Raw genomic sequence first — 17547 nt, 5'->3', positions numbered from 1 at the left:
ACCAGATTTACTGATTGTTGAAATATTGACTATGAGAAAAGCTATTATTAAATAAGCTAAGCATTGGTTAGTTGGGAGAGTTGATTGGAAATATTTGGTAAACTACTACATGGCACATATGGAAGACAGGTTCTTCCCTCTGGAAATTGATTAGTGAGTTAATCTCTCCATTAGAAACCAGTGCCAGTTGGGATTAAGCAGTCCTGCCAACTGGGACCAGACAGCTGCCATATGTGCAGTTAGTTTAGCTTCACCAAGGCCTTCTGCCTTCTGATGGTCCTCAAAGCTTTCTCACATCCTTATTACTATGGCACTGGCTCAGGTGGTCATCTCTTACTGTGACTACTGCCACCTATTCCTAACTGGCATCTCTGCCTCCGATCTCGTCCTTTTCAAGGCCATTCTCTAAGCATCCATCAGGGTGATGCATCAAGAGAGCAGATCTTACTGCATCACTCCCTTTCTTAAGTCGCTGCAGCTGTGATTTTCAAACTGCACTTGCAATGTATAGGCTAAGCATGGAAACACCCTCGCACCCCTTCAGCTCTTTTTCTTATAGACTATTTTTTTATGTGTTGATATCTTATGGAAGCTTTCTATTGGAAAACAATAGTTTGGTCTCTGAAATAGTTGGAAAATCTCTGGGCTACAGGATGAAATCTATTATGTCATGCTAGGCTCTGTGTATGATCTGTTTCACCAATTTTATTTTCTCCTATCTTTATCTCATAATTTATGAATTATGTATTTCAGCAATACGCCGACTTGCTTTGGTTCCACACAGGAAACAGCGCTGTTTCCTCGCCTCTGTGCTTTTGCTTATTAGTATCTATCTTACTCTCTTGAATCTCATCCCAGCCCTTTTCTGACTAATACCCTAGCCCTTTCTTGATTAATTTCTCTATTTTAAATCTCTGTTTAGGGACTTGCCTGGTGGTCCTGAGGTTAAGACTCCGCGCTTCCACTGCAAGGGGCACGGGTTTGATTCCTGGTCAGGGAATTAAGATCCCACATGCTGTGTGGTGTGGCCAAAAAATTTAAAAAAAGTCAAAAAAATCTCTGTTTAGGTATTGTCTCTCCTAGGAAGTGTTTACTTACCACAGACTGAATTAGGTGTCTCTTTTACATGCTCCCTTAGTAACTTCAGTTGTGATTTCTAACATCATTATACTTACTGTATGGTCTTATAATTATTCTCCTCCATTAACTGTGAAACTTTCTTACTTTCTTGAGGGCAGGGACTGTGTCTCAATATTCTTCATATTAATAATGCCTGGCACATTTTGGGGTGCTTTATAAATGTTGAATTTATATATGTATACACATGAGGCCCACAGATTGGTGGGGCCCAGGCAGTGGGTTGTAGAGTGCCTCCTAAAATATAATATCACTGCATACTTAGTATGTCACACAAGGTCATGATGGGATGGTACCATTGTCCCATGTAATCCAATGCTTGAGTTACATTTACCACACTAGCCATGTTCATGTGTTCTTGCTCTTGAAGGTCTTAGAGTGTCCTATACGTACAATGTATTAGAACATTGTTTCTGAGTCTATAACTTCAATTTTAGATGGAATTTCCAGGCAGGATATACTGCTACAGGAAGTTTTAAAGAGATATAGGGAACCTTGTAATCATCTGCCAGTGATAAAAGTCCATGTAACAATTGAATGAATACCTTAAAATAAACATTATTATCATCCTCTCTTCCCTCACCTAGGACTGCATTTTCAAAGGTAAGATAATAATATTTACTAAAAAAGTCTTTGTTCATCCATGTCAGAAAGCAAAAATAACAAATTTATAAACATTTGTTTAATGAAGTTTCTCTTGTTAAATAGATTGGGATACTTTATAAAAGATGTTGCTGCTGATGTGCCATATTTGTTATTAGCTTGTTTTTAGGGTAATCCTTACAAATATCTCTCTTTTCCAATGCTTTAGTTAGTCAGCAAGTAATTAACTTACTTTTTGGTTGTTTCATTTCAAAGGAGTATTATATTGGAATTTGAAAGTAGTTCTTCTAATGATATATGTCCAGATAGTCATAAGGAGAAGAGATTATTAATTGAGTTTGGTTTATTTATGGATAAGCTTTCATTGACTTATTCCTTTCATTTGAATTCTGGAGTGTTAGAGTATACTATCTAGAGCTTTTTAGAAGTTTTAAATTATATTTATTTGCAAGGAATAATTACAGTTGTCTCATTTCTACTTTTGCACTATGAGACTGTTCTTTGCAGGATGAAATTGATCACTCTGATTGCATTTTCAGCAGACTGTTAGTTTCTTGAGATTTAATTTTAGAGTAAGTTAACTTAGTAGTTTTTACATTGTCATTTAGAAGGTAATGAAGGAAGTTTGGTAATTTAATAAATATAAATATTGATTCACAACTATAGGAAGGAGGCAAAATGTTGTGACAATAGCTTGTATTCTAGTTCTTTCTGTGTTAGGAATTGTTGATTAGAGTAGCTGGGTTCACTTTTGTTTTTTTTTGAAAAGTCTACATGCTGTATAATTCCATTTATATAACATTCTGGAAAATGTAAAACTATAGAGTGGCAAACAGATTAGTACTTTTGAGGGGTTTGTTGGGGGGAGGGAGGGAGGGTTAAAAAGGTGAAGTATAGAGGATTTTTAAGGCTGTAAAAGTATTTCATATGACATTGTAATGGTGGATACATGACACTATGCATTTATCAATACCCATAGAATTTTACAGCACAAAAAGTGAACTTTAATGTATGCAAATATATGTGTGTGTGTGTGTGTGTGTGTATCCCAGAAATGGAATGAAAGATCCTAGGAATGAAAAAAGGAATGAGCTACCAAGTCACACAAAGAATATAGCTGTATTACAAATGTGGTAAGAAACCTCGCTGGAGGTGGTAGAGTAGAAAGGTGCTAGCCTAAATGTATGGGTTCATTTTTAATAGAATGTATCAACTGATGTCCTGAAATAGCAGTGTATCTTCGTGCTACATTTTTGGGAGCATGATTCTCCAGTTAAATTCTGCCCTGATTTGTAGAAGGCCTGTGGTGTTAAGACTTCACCATTATAGAACTGAGAATTGGGTAAATTGACAATGATGTCAAGATCTTTAGGGCTGGATACTTCAAGATTATCTAGTCTAACACATAGTTTTTCAGATGAGGGAACTAAGGAGAGCAACATTAAATGACTTGCTCAAGGTCACATGGCTAGTGGCAGAGTTGGGCCCAAAGGCTCAGTGTTTTGATTTTCATTACAAGTCTTTTCCCACTGCTTCTCCATCCTTGGTGAACATATATGAAAGCCTTATGTGTAGGTACACGCACAATTGGTTGCATTTTTAAACATCCTTAATCACTTTGGGATTTCAGGTTATCTGTTTTATTATTTCCCTTTTCTCCTTAAGCCCTGTTAATTGCATGCCCCACTGCAGTGATAGTAGATCATCAGGTACCACATAGGAAATGCAAAATCTAAAATCAGGACAGATTAAGCCACAGAGATTTTTAAAAAGTATATTGTCCTAGGAAAGCTCAACATTATGCTCCTCGATGTCAAATATTAACAGCATCTTGGAAATATATTTCTTGGTATGAACCTTGCATTTCACCTTCAGCATTTCAAAGTAGGAGAAAACTGATAAGCTATTCATGGATGTTTTTGACACCTGGCTAGTATTTATTCTTTGGGGAGTACATTATTAGCGAGAGATGGAGGAACAATGTTTCTTAAACCTCTTTTCTGCTCCATATTCTAACCCATACATACATTGTCTACTTGCTTAATCTATGAAACTTTTTTTAGTTTCCTAAAGCGAGTGGTGTGATGAAGCCATATGTTTCATAATTATGAACTCACAAGTCTTTTTGTTTTTTATGGATTGTGTGTTTGTGCTCATGAGAAAAAAAAAATCCCTCCAGATTTTGAGCATGGATTTCATCAGAGCATGGATTTCATCTGTTTTTGTTTCTTGTTTGGTTTGTAGCACATAGAAGAGTGAATGGTATACTGTAGGAACTCAGAAATTTTGTCAAGCAAATAAATGAATAGATTAAATCTTATCAATTTGGTAACTTTTTAATTTTTATTAATGTTAATGGTGTTTTGAAATCACATTGCTGTGGGATGTATAGTATTATAAAATTATGTTGTCAGGCATAACTCAAATGCCATTTCCTCCAATAAGTATTGCACTTTATACCTTTTTTTTTTTTTTTTTCCTGATACGTGGGCCTCTCACTGTTGTGGCCTCTCCTATTGTGGAGCACAGGCTCCAGACGCGCAGGCTCAGTGGCCATGGCTCACGGGCCCAGCCGCTCTGTGGCATGTGGGATCCTCCCAGACCGGGGCATGAACCCGTGTCCCCTGCATCGGCAGGCGGATTCTCAACCACTGCGCCACCAGGGAAGCCCTATACCTTTCTTTTAGCAGTTTTCACTTTCTATTCTCTAGTCCAGAAACAGAGCTGATTGTCCCTGTTAGACTATATGCTTCTTAAGGATAGATAATGCCTGGTTCATCTTTGTATCTTATCTAGTAATAACTTATGTATAATCAATATGAAAAATATTAAAATTGTGATATTTAATCGATGCATGCTAATTGTAAATCCACTCTATAACTTAGTGTAAATGAATCGATTAATTTAATGATTGAGCATCTCTTTGAGGGCCTAGTGTGTACAGTTATTTGGGATACAGCATTAAACAGAAATCCATGGTTCATGCCCTCATTGGCTTATAGTCTGTCAGGGGATGGAGATATTAAATAAATAATGACAATAAAGTCATTATCCTGTGCAAGCACATAATGGGGATCTGACCAAGGCTAGGTATCAGGCAAGGCCCTCAGGGAGTCATTTTAAAGGGAGAACTGAAAGATGATAGAAATTAGGGAGAAAGGGGAGAGTATTATAGGTAGATGGAACAGCAGGTGAGAAGAAAGCCCAGATGGCTTGATTAGAGATCTGAAAGAAGTTTAGTGTAGTTCAGTGGAGAGTGGAGAAAAGCAAGAAATAAGACTGGAAAGAGGCCAAATTATGAAGGGTTTGTGAATTGGGCTAAGTACTTTATCTAAAGCATAAATTTTTTCAAGCTGATTAATGACATGATCAAATTTTTATATCTGAAAGGTCATTCTGGCATTTTAGTGTCTTTGGACTTGGAGTTATTGGGATGTATTGTAATCTAAATAGATCCAAAACATTTGTAAAGTCTTCCTCCTCTGAGTGGGAAGAACTTAAGAGGAGGGACTTGACAAATTACTTTACCTCTCTCTGCCTCAGTTTCTGTATCTGCATAATGGGATAATAATATTTTTATTTCATAGGGTTGTGGTGAGGATTGATTGAGTTTAAAGGCATAAAGTGCAGTAACTTGCACACTCTGAGAGCTAACAAGTTGATAAGTAAATGTTAACTGTTATCATCATCTTCTTGGGATGTCTATATGTCTTTGTTTTACATAGGACCTTACCTGTCGAGTTTTTCCAAAAATACATCCTAACGTCTATAATTCTAAAAAGGTTCTCAGATGATTCTGATATTCACTAAAGACTGGTCCTGGAGATGTAGATGCTATTCTAGTGTGCAAGTAGAGGCCCTCTTAGTCCTGGGCATCAGGCTTGTGGGCTCCAGGTGTTGAGTCATTCTCCCCAGTGTACAAAGAACTGTTTGGCAGGGGTTTAGGTGGGTCATGGTGGAATAGAAGAGTCATGAAAAAGAGATACACTCAGTGGTATCATAGTTTATGATATGTCATGAACTCTAAGTTGATGTTTGACACTTACTTGCTTGGTACTCTGTTTAACTCAGTTACTGGCTTATGCATTCCATGACTTACTTGCAGATCAGAAGTTTCATGTATCCAAATAATGGCACCGTTTCTATGGTATCTGTATTGTGAACCATCACAGTTACAAGAATATGCTAAACTCCGACTAGCTCTGCTCAAAGTCTTACTTCACCCCCGGGTTCCCTGTGACAAAGAACAACCATCAATATTGGAACAACAGATGCTACAACTGTGTTGCGACATGGTTCCATGTTTGCAGGTAAGGCCTTTCCTCCTCCTTCACTAATATAGCACCAGCATTAGTAAGTGGTGATTGTTATTTTTGTACATAAAATAGAGCCCATGTGATCTGGCAAACAGCTCTAGAAATGCTTGCAGGGTTTTGGAGATGATGAAGGAAACAAATCTAGATTTCACTTTAATATATACAATGTTAACTAAATTCACAGAAATATAAATCAACATAGTCCATTTTAGGATTGGTAGGAATGAAATCTATAAGAAAGACTTCTCAGGGAAAATAATTTTGCATTGAGTTTTTCCTTGTGCTGGAGACTGAGAGGGTTATAAGGAAAAAAAATGTCCTCTTTGTGTAAGTTTGAAAAAAAGGCATCTCTCTGGGCAGATGCAGCCCTAGGGACGCAGGGCTTGACCAGCTGAGTGCTGGCTAGATTCCAGTTTTCACAAGTCCCCTTACAGTATATGTGGTGACCCTGATGGATCCTGCTCTTGGGAAGACCAAAGTCTAGTAAGAGAGCTAAAACAAGTATATATATTTGTAAAATTCAAAGTAGATGGATGAAGTATTTTATCCATACAGAGGTATGGATAAAATGCTTAGGGAATTCAGGGGAGAGGTAAATTTGAGCTAATGTCTCTATAACTACAGATTTAAAAAAAATTCCAGTTGCCAGCTTGTTGTGATTTGAGTGTAGTGATTCATTTATCCCATCCCACCATCTAGGTTTGTTGTTTGTCTAGAATTTGAACACCATGCTGCTTAGCTGATGGAGGGAATCTGTGATTATTTTTCAAGGTGATCACTTGAGGTCACAGATGACCTGTTTTAATTTTGTGTTAGCAAGGAGTCACTAGAGTGACTCTTTTACGGCTCATAAATAGGCTTTCCTATAATCAAGGCAGAGAAAAGTTAATTGAAGTGAATTCTCCTGTGTCTTTTCCAAAGCTTTTGTTTTGTGTGGGCAATAAAGCAATGTATAGGCGGATGTCTTGAACTAGCGTACAGTTTTTCCATACGATGCTTGCATTACCCTGTTCTGTGCTCTTTGGTAGATGTTTGCCTTCATTGTCATCAAACTATATTGACAAGCCTAAATACTTCTGTTAAGTGTGCTCTGTGCAATATTTCTGGAAATCTGTGGCTTGTTAATATAGTCAAGATAGGTGAGGAAAAAAGAGATCCATCATTTGGAACTAATGGGACTAGTGACATAAATACATTTAATAACTTAACAAATCAGCTTTATTGGAATGAAGCATTTGAGAGTTGGGAGGGGTCTTAGTGGCAATGTCATCCATTTTCCCATGGGTTATAGGCACTTCTTATCCTCTCTGAGAGACAACCATCCCACGACTAATTAAATATTTTAGTGATAGGAAGCATGCTATTTTGCAAGGCAGCCCTTTATTATTATTTTTTTTAGCAAGTACTTCTCATTGACCTGCATTTTCCTAAGATTACCCATTAGTCCCCCTTCTTCTCAGAACAAAGCAAGATAAGCTTTTTAAAAAGCCCATCTGCATCCTATCTTGTGTTGTTTCTCTCTTCCTTCCTTTTCTTCCCTTTCATCCTTTACTCCCTCCCTCCTTCCTTTCTTTTTTTCATCAGTTTCTTTACTTCTCCACATGAAATGGTTTTGACTTTTCACTGTTATTTGCAAGGAATTCTCTAGTTTATTGGTGTTGAGAATGTGTCACTATGAAATGTTCTTCTTAGAGCTGAATACAGTAGTATAGATGTGGTCTGATCCATACTGAGCGTTTCAGTACCATCATGTTAATTAAAAATTTTTTTCCTGAGAAATAACTGTCAACCCTATTGACCCATAGGTCAATGAGATGATGGTCAGTGAAACTCCTGTTTCTTTTTCTTCTCACTCCAATTGTTCTTCCATTTTGTATTTATGGAATTGTCTTTTTTTGGACTTAACCTGCCTTGAACTTCACTGTTGACTTTGGTCCCAGTAGTTCTTTTTAATTGTGACTTTTGTCATCTCACATATTATTCATTGCACATGTTCTATTTCTACATAAAGAGAAACCATTACTTACAAAGTATTCTTGTTAAGAATTTTGGTAATGTTAAAGATTAGAGAGCCTTTAATGCTAAGTTGCTGAGGTTGTCTTTCAAAAATTTTTTTTATTACGGAAAATTTCAAGTATGTACAAAAAAATGCACTCAAGGAAATATATTGTCAGATAAACATGGGGCTTTACTTTTTTTAAATTCCTTTCTTGGTGGCCTTTTGCCTTTGCCATTGTATATTTGCAAAAGAATGAAATAATTTAGCTACTGAACTGTTCACATTTATTTTTTATAACTTAAGTATTCTCTGCTGTCTCCTCCCCTTGATCTTTTAATAGTTTTTTTTCTTCTTGTTTGTTCGGAATTAACTTCTCTCTCTGTGTATAACTTATAGTCATTTTGGGTTATTATGGTGGTAACGACTGGTGAAAGGTACAGCTGGTTAACTGTAGGCTTTCCTCTTGATGAATTTAACAGACACAAGGCTCCTGATTGAAGCAGATGGTTCATTGTTTGTAATCTCTGGGAAATGCCAGTGTGTCTGTGAACAGGACCATATCCTTAATACTAACTCCAGAATTTTGATCAGAACAGCTGGGTTTGAATTGAATTGGGATTTTCAAGAGCACCCAAGTCCTTCCTATCTAATACATTAGCCAGCTGAGAAGACACTACCATTTGAATGTCGTCTTTCACTGCATCTGCCAAGTGTGGAAATGATGCTCGCAGTTAAGGTTGTCTGAGCAAATTTCGTTCAGATGAAGGGCTTAGTAGTGCATTAGAATAACACGCCAACCCTTTTCTTCCAGGTAGCTATGTTGAAATTATAGAAAGGAGAGTCCATTTGGAGAACTCAAAACCAACTTTAATTAATTTCCTTCAACATGTTGGTACTGTCATGTAATTTGTCTTTAAACATCTGCACTCAGAGTAGTTAGAAAAATAAATGAAAAGAATTTGTGCCAGCCAGCAGTAACAAAAACAGTAGCAAATTGTGTTTTGGTTAGTGACAAAAGGAGAAAGCAGAGTTGTGTGGTTTAACTCTCTCTGAGTTACATAAATTTCTTCATCCCTTTTAAATCTTTATAGGTTTAGAGGAAAAAATTTTATTGGTAAAGCTTCTTATATAAGCTAAAATTATCCTTTGGTTTGTGTATTATTTTAATATCACAAGCTTGTTTCTCAAACAGATGAGAGATTTGATACAGACAACAGAAGCGATGCTGTTTATCGAAGAAGTGTATTTAAGCCTTTTGCGTCATCCTGTTTTCTGGAAAATTCAGCTTATCCAGATGACCCTTCAGCTGCTGTGTGTCTGTGAAGTCAGCTTAAACATAACTGGAGAATGCTCATCTTTAATTCACCTTTTAGAGCACAGTGTTGAACTTCTGAAGGAGGTAAGGATAATAAGAAGTTTTAATGTCAGTTATCACTTAAGTAGGTCTTTTAGTAGCAGGGTGGGTGTGCTCTCTTACTTTCTTGCATATCAAAGGTGTTTTGATCTAATACTATTAGATCATACTAGTAATACATCAATAGTACTACTATCATTTATTATAAAAATGCCTCATTAAATACTCTTTGGAGCATCAGTTAAGGGTCTACCACTGTGGTATTTTTTTCATTTGTTCATGTAGAACACAAGTATTGAACACTTATATGCCACACCCTATAGAAGAATTCAGTTGACCCTTGAACAACTTAGGAATTAGGGGTGCCAATCCTCCACACAGTGGAAAATACACATGTAACTTTACAGTCGGCTCTCCCTATCTGGAGTTCTGCATCCGTTGATTCAACCAACCGCTGATTGTGTAGTACTGTAGTACATATCTATCGAAAAAAATCCATGTACAAGTGGACCTGTGCAGTTCAAACCCATGTGTTATTCAAGGGCCACTTGTACTTAGATGAAAAGGCCATTCTGTGACCTCAAGGGGCTTACAAACATGCAAATAAATAATAGTAGTACAATAAGGTAAATTGCTTGTATGGGGGTATATTTAAAGTACAGTGGGAGCACAACTTAAGGGAGGTAGGGCATGAGTTCAGATTTGAGGAAGTCTGAGTAGGAGTTTGCTTGGTACAAACCAGAGGCTGGGAAGGCATTCCAGCTGCTGGAACGGCATGTGCCCTGGCACAGAAACGTGAGTGAGCAGGCAGGCATGGCTTGTTCAGAAAAAAAGTGTTGAGTGTTGCCAAAGGATTAAGGTGTAAGAGATAAGGCTGGGCATATCATGAAGGGTCTTCCATACCACACAAATGAGCTTACATCTTATCTTCTAGGCAGTGGCATGCTACGGAAGACCTTTCAGCAAAGAGGTGCCCTCATATTTTTGTGTGTGGAAGATCATTCTGGTGGGAGAGTGGAAGAGGGTTTAGAGCAGAGCGACACTAATAGGGCAGGAAGTGAGGAGGGATGTCTTAGACTGCTAGGGCTGCCTTAACAAAATATCACAGACTGAGTGGCTTAAACAACAGAAATTTATTTCTCACAGTTCTGAAGACTAGGAAGTCCAAGATGAGGGTGCTGGCCAATTTGATTCCTAGTAAGGGCTTTCTCTCTTCCTGGCTTGAAGAAGGCTGCTCTCTCACTGTGTCCTCACAAAGTGGAGGGAGAGCAAGAATGAGGTCTCTATTGTTTCTTCTTATAAGAACACTAATCCTTTTGTTTTAAGGCCCCACCCTTATGATCTCATTTAACTAATTACTTTCTTACCCCAAATACAGTCAGTTGGCACTTAGGGCTTCAATGTATGTATTTTGGTAGGGGGGATCTCAGTCCATGGCAGGGGCTAATTAGGGAAATTAGAACAGGAAAAGAGAAATATAGGACATTAAATCAATAGGGCTTTGTGGTTGATTACATGGTCAAGGAGAAGGTCCTCGGTAGAGTCTCAGCTTTCTATTTTGGGCAACTGGATGGTGCTGTTCACTTGAGAAATGGTAGCTGATGCTGAAGGGAAGATGATAAATTTAGTTTTAGATATGCTTGGTTTGAGGTATGCATGGGTCATAGATGGATATATGGTTTTAGAATTCAGGATAGAAGCCTAGGCTAAAGGTATAGACTTGTAAATAGATTTCTACTTTGGGGTGGAAGTTTTAACCGTGGACTTCATGACAGGGCTTGGGATAGAATTCCAGGGGCTGTTAATATTTGGAGTGTACTGATAAAGAGAAGTCTGAGAAAGTACAGCTAGAAGGATTGTATAACAAGCAAAAGAGACAGATGACCATTCCCCCTTTTGAGATACTCCGTCCCATGTCATCTGTCTCAGACATGAAAATCAAGGGAAGGAATTTCTCCAAAAGGGGAATGGTCAGCAGTGTCCTGGGGAGAGGATTTAAGTATGGGATAGGAAGTCCCCTTAGGATCCAGCAAGTAGAAATTTATTGTTCATATTAAAGGAAACAGTTTCAGCAGAGTGATGGTGATAGGAACCAAATTGGAATAAGGGAGTGAATGGTAACTGAGGAAACAGAGAAAGTGAGTGTAGATTTTGGTGGGAGGTGGGAGCCGAGGAAGGCTCAAGTAATCTTTTGTCAGTTTTGTGACTAGCATGGTTTCATGGATGCTGGGACTTTATATATAATATTATATAATGATATATTTGTGTTATATTAATATTGTATATATTATCTAGTATAATAGTAATATATATAGTAATATTAAAAATATAATATACATATTATCTATTAGATATAATAGTAATATATAGTAACACGTAATATATGGTAATATATATGTTATAAATTATATAATTAATATAATAAAATAATAATGTCATTCCTATTCAGATGTTTATTTATATCAATTATATATAGTTATACCTATTAGATATAGCTCTAATAGATAATATATTGAAATATATTATTATACTAATAATACAAAAATATATAGAAAATATGGATATATAATATTTATAGATAAATAATATATAGAAAATATTATATAGATAATATTATATAGTTAAATTACTTGGAATTGCCTGTCTTAACCATAAATGTAATGTACTTAACAGGTAAATCCCATAATGTTCCTTTGTGTTTGTGTAGATTTATGTGAGTAGTAGACAGTTTTTTACGGCAAACACTTTGCTATAGCAGTTAGGTGAAACAGACAAGATCTGTGATGTTTATATTCCAGTCAAATTGTTCAGACTAGAGTGCATAAAAATCACTAAGCAGATTTTATTAAAAATGCAGGACTTCCCTGGTGGTGCAATGGTTTAGAATCCTCCTGCCAATGCAGGGAACACTGGTTTGAGTCCTGGTCCGGGAAGATCCCACATGCCGTGGAGTAATTAAGCCCGTGCGCCATAACTACTGAGGCCCGTGCGCCTAGAGCCCGTGCTCCGCAACAAAAGAAGCTACTGCAATGAGAAGTCTGCTCACTGCAAAGAAGAGTAGGCCCCGCTTGCTGCAACTAGAAAGTCCGTGCGCAGCAATGAAGACCCAACAAAACCTAAATAAATAAATAAATAAAATTGATTCTTAAAAAAAAAAGCAAATGCCTAGGGCCTACCCCTAGAAGTATTGAATTGGCAGGGCTGTGTGGGGCCCAAGCATCTGCATTTTAAACTAGTACCCTCAAATAATTTTCATAATTTTTTTTTTTTTTTTTGCATGTAAGGCAAACATCCTTGTAAGCATCAAACAGAGCAAGAAACAGAACTTTTCTGGCCACCCCAGAGGTTTTCCAGGAGCCCAGTCCTAATCACAACCTCCTTTCTCCCCTGACTATCCTGACTTCTATAGTAGTGGCTTCTTTACGTTTCTCTGTAGTTTTACCGCCTATGTGTGTATCTGTACATATCATAATACAGTTTGGGTGTGTGCATGTGTGATCTATCTTTTAGGTATCTTTTACACTAAATATGGTCTCCTTCCATTCCTTTCCCTACCTCTTTTCTTACTGGCAGTTTGTTTACCTATGGAAAAACCTGGCTTATGTGAGCTATGGAGTTTTGTACATCTTGAAATCTGCTGATTGAACCTTGTGGCTCACTTGGACATGTTTCCCAGTTAATTGGTAGTTGGCTATAGAGGCTTGATCAGATTCAGGTTTTTGTTCTGTTTTGTTTGTCATTTCTAAGACTACAGGGAATGGTGTGTTCTTTTGTCAAGAAGCACATAATATATGTTGCTCTTCTTTTTATGATGTTGGTTGCTGTTGATGCTCAGTGCCTAGCTCCATTAATTCATTAGACGTTAAAGAAATGATGGTCTAATTCTATCTATTCTTCTTCATTTATTAGCTGGAATACTTCTATTAAAAGAAGTATTTGGTTCTATCTACTATTTGGTTATCCAGTGGTAGAGTTTATATAGAAAAGTTAGGATAAATGCTTGACTCTTTCCCTTTACTTACTAATTTCTAAAAGTATTGTGAACTTATAGATTTAAACATATTTGATGCAATTCAATTTCTTACAGATAATGTCTGCATTAAAATTCAAATTGTCCTGTTTTTGGCCAGTAGGAATCTTTTTAAGTTGGCTCTTGAGTCCGACTTTAAAAATATTATTGATTTTTATTTTTGGCTGTGTTGGGTCTTTGTCGCTGTGTGAAGGCTTTCTCTAGTTGTGGTGAGTGGGGGCTGCTCTTCGTTGCAGTGTGAGGCCTTCTCATTGCGGTGGCTCCTCTTGCTGAGGAACACGGGCTCTAGGCGCATGGACTTCAATAGTTGAGGTGTGCCGGCTCTAGAGCTCAGGCTCAGTAGTTGTGGCGCATGAGCTTAGTTCCTCTGCAGCATGTGAGATCTTCCTGGACCAGGGATTGAACCCATGCCCCCTGCATTGGCAGGCGGATTCTTAACCACTGCACTACCAAGGAAGTCCCAAAAATATTATTGATTTTAATGTAGAATTACAGAATACTTTTATTTAGAGCAATGAAATGGTATCTGTGGGAGAAGTTCATATTTATATTGTGTCTTCCTTCTGCCCAATATTTTAACAATTTTAGAAGTAAGTAAAAAATATGTAGAACTGTTAAAATACTTGTGTTATGAAATTTCCTGTCCCCCAACTCTGTCCCAGTGTTTCTGAGGTGTAAAAAAAAGCCTAGGAAAATTAATTTGCAAACATATATCCTTTAGGTCTATATACCCTTTAATTTGAAACAAAATGAAGTAGAATAAATCAATCTTATTTAGAGGCTATACCTGTATTCCTATATCACTGAGTTTATCAGCTAGATATTCAATTCAAATATTACATTAACTTTTCTTTTCCTCTTTGTTCTTTTTCTACTTTTATATTGGATTTATTTCATTGTACACTGAAAATGGATGTATTTCTTAGGCTACTTTAGTTTCAGTGTATTTTGTCTTAGTTGAACTATTTTTAGCCTTATTTAAATGATAACTTAAGGTGCTTTCCATTTCAAGCAAAATATATGTACTATTTTTTCTATAAATTTATTTATTTACTTACTTTTTATTTTTTGGCTACATTAGGTCTTTGTTGCTGCATGTGGGCTTTCTCTAGTTGCAGTGAGCGGGGGCTACACTTCGTGGCAGTGTGCGGGCTTCTCTTGTTGCAGAGCATGGGCTGTAGGCACGCGGGCTTCAGTAGTCGTGGCATGCGGGCTCAGTAGTTGTAGTGCACAGGCTTAGTTGCTCCACGGCATGTGGGATCTTCCCGGACCAGGGATGCAACCCGTGTCCCTTGCACTGGCAGGTGGATTCTTAACCACTGTGCCACCAGGGAAGTCCCGAAAAATATGTACTCTTAACAGAAAATGATATTGATTGTGAGGAGACTAGGTAGCTCTCAAAGTGAAGAGTGCTATACATCCCAGCTGTAGTAAGGCTGGAGACCCCTGTTCCCTAATACATTGCTATCAGATGATTCAATCCCACCCATCTTTCTTCACTGTGTATCTCAGTTTACGTTGTGAGATTCCTAGGAAAAATGATCTGATTGGCCCAGCTTGGATCAGTCAACTCTGAGCAGAGGACAGTGTAGGTAGAAAAGCCATGACATGGGACTGTGTGAGCTGGGCTGCCATCTTTGTTGTGTCTGCTTCAGATACCTCTGATGTACCTCTGATGTAGTGTGGACTCCAAGGGTTTGCTGTCATTAAGACTCCTGTGACATCTGTGGTCCAGTATAAAGGCATTTCTTTACTTCTTCAGATAGGCTCTAAGTTAGCCTTGGTTCCCCCAGAAGTAGACCCTAAGTTTCCCTAAAGGCAAAAGCAGAACCTGGGTTTCCACAAATGCAAAGGCTTAGGCAACAGGAGTTCATTTACAGGTGTGATCTCAGGAAGCAGGTGGGAGAGAGACAAGAAGAGTGAAATATGAGAGAGACAATGCAAGTATTATCAAGTTGGCCACTGCTATAAGCAATCAGTTGCTCGATATCACAGAATATGCTGAGAAGTATTATGGAATATGTCTCAGAACCTGCCAGAAGGGTCCAGAATAAAGGGGGAAGCATTTGTCCCTGGGCTTCTATTGCCAATTTGTCAAGCCTATGGGGCTTTAACTTCCCTGTACTTCTGGATCTCTCAGTGGCCTGGGACAGGAAGCAAGAGTTACTACAGCAATAGCTGTAGTATTTGAAGTAGCACACGAGATGTCCAACACAGGCTTTTATTAAAAGAGCTCATTAAGGGCTTCCCTGGTGGCGCAGTGGTTGAGAATCCGCCTGCCAATGCAGGGGACATGGGTTCGTGCCCTGGTCCGGGAAGATCCCACATGCCGCGGAGCGGCTGGGCCCGTGAGCCATGGCTGCTGAGCCTGCGCGTCTGGAGCCTGTGCTCCACAACGGGAGAAGCCACAACAGTGAGAGGCCTGCGTACCGCAAAAAAAAAAAAAAAAAAAAAGAGCTCATTAAATGATACCATTCTCAGGTGTTCATTAAAAATCAGTCAATCGGGCCTCCCTGGTGGCGCAAGTGGTTGAGAGTCCGCCTGCCGATGCAGGGGATACGGGTTCGTGCCCCGGTCTGGGAGGATCCCATATGCCGCGGAGCGGCTGGGCCCGTGAGCCATGGCCGCTGAGCCTGCGCATCCGGAGCCTGCGCGTCCGGAGCCTGTGCTCCGCGACGGGGGAGGCCACAACAGTGAGAGGCCCGCATACCGGAAAAAAAAAAAACAGTCAATCACACAAAAAACTTGTAACCTCTCAGAATTGTAAGCAATTTAACATCATCTAGGTTAATCATTTACCATTACTTTTCCTTATTTTTGGTGTCTTGATCCTTAGTTCTTTTCCTTTCACCCTCTGTTCTGAACAGGCCAGTCTCACTCTTCCTAGAGGATGTCATTTCCATTTATGCCTTCATACCTTTAAGTTCCATTCCTTTAAAATGCTTCTAGTGCATTTCAGAACCCTGAGAAGCTACTCTGTGGCCCTTCCAGTGATAGCCTGTGTGAAAAGGCTTTCCAATGATAGCATTAGTACAAGTAATACTTTGATTTGTCTCTGATCCTCTTGGTAGCTAGTAAATTTGAAATGTAAATGACCTTGCTGAGTTTTGCTTATTTGGTTTGTTTTTTTTTTTTTAAATGAACATGCAGAATTTAAATGCAATTGAGCAGTATGGGAAAGAATGGTGTGATGGTGTATACTGGAAAGACATTGGTTTCAAAATGCATTTGTTGTCCTCAAATGGATAACAGTTGCTTCATTATTCTCAACTATATTTCAAAACAGTGAACACATATAGGCCCCAAGATACAAATTGGAATATATTCCATTAAAAAAATCCATACATTTTCTTCTTTTGCTAGCTGTTAAAAGTCCATAAACGAGCACATTAGAAGATTTTGCAGTTTAATTTCACTTTCAGATGGTATAACTAAGATGTAGATATGCATTTATTAATTTGTCCCAGAGTTGATAGCATTTCCAAAATTGTAACTTCTGTGTGTCAGACTAAGTTGCTTTCTCTCGAGTGTTTAACACATGACTCTACCTCACATTTGCTTTTTTTAATTTTTGTGGTTTTTTTTAATTTTAATTTTTTGCTTGTCCTCATGATTCATAGGTATTTCTGCTCTGCAGGCACTTCTGTAAATTTCAGAATGAAATAATTTTAGCAAAGTGTGCTGGGCCTTTCTTCTTTAGTTCCGTAATACGTTATAATTTTCTTTAGAAACTTCAAGTACTATCTTATGCCACTTGCATTTTACTTATAAGAACTTAATGTACCTATCCTTTTTTTCTTTTTCATTTCATTTTACTTGGTAAAATTAATGACTTTGTTTCTATCGTTATTGCTTTGCTATATTTAAATATACTTAATAAATTACTGTAATTTAAAAATAATCTCTGCTTCTCTGGTACTGTTTCTTTTATTATAATAACAAGATTTATTAAAATTTGTTAAGTATAATTTATTATGTAAGTTGTATAGATGAATCATGTCTGTATTAGGTAAGCAGACAATTGAGCTACTTTCCAGAAATGAAATATTCTTAAGTATTTCAGGTAGTGTTCAGTGGTTTGCAAAGATTGATTTTTGAAGACTACAAG

At 37.8% G+C, this 17547-nt stretch overlaps 1 protein-coding gene across 6 annotated transcripts in view; it reads left to right on the top strand.

Moving 5' to 3' along the window:
• The window catches only part of FOCAD (focadhesin), a 313353-nt gene that overhangs the window by 75147 nt on the left and 220659 nt on the right, over positions 1-17547 (top strand). For all 6 annotated transcript variants that reach the window (XR_009532822.1, XM_060102011.1, XM_060102014.1 and 3 more), the window contains 2 exons: positions 5846-6050; positions 9248-9454. Coding sequence is in view for 5 of the 6 variants with exons in the window: in XM_060102011.1 (XP_059957994.1) it covers positions 5846-6050; positions 9248-9454 (412 nt within the window). In the remaining variant the exon portion in view is untranslated. The remainder of the gene's footprint in view (positions 1-5845; positions 6051-9247; positions 9455-17547) is intronic.

Source organism: Mesoplodon densirostris, chromosome 6 (genome assembly GCF_025265405.1).
Source record: "Mesoplodon densirostris isolate mMesDen1 chromosome 6, mMesDen1 primary haplotype, whole genome shotgun sequence".
Lineage (NCBI taxonomy): Eukaryota > Metazoa > Chordata > Mammalia > Artiodactyla > Ziphiidae > Mesoplodon > Mesoplodon densirostris.
The sequence above is the reverse complement of the archived record's forward strand: the minus strand, read 5'-3'. Positions and strand labels throughout refer to the sequence as shown.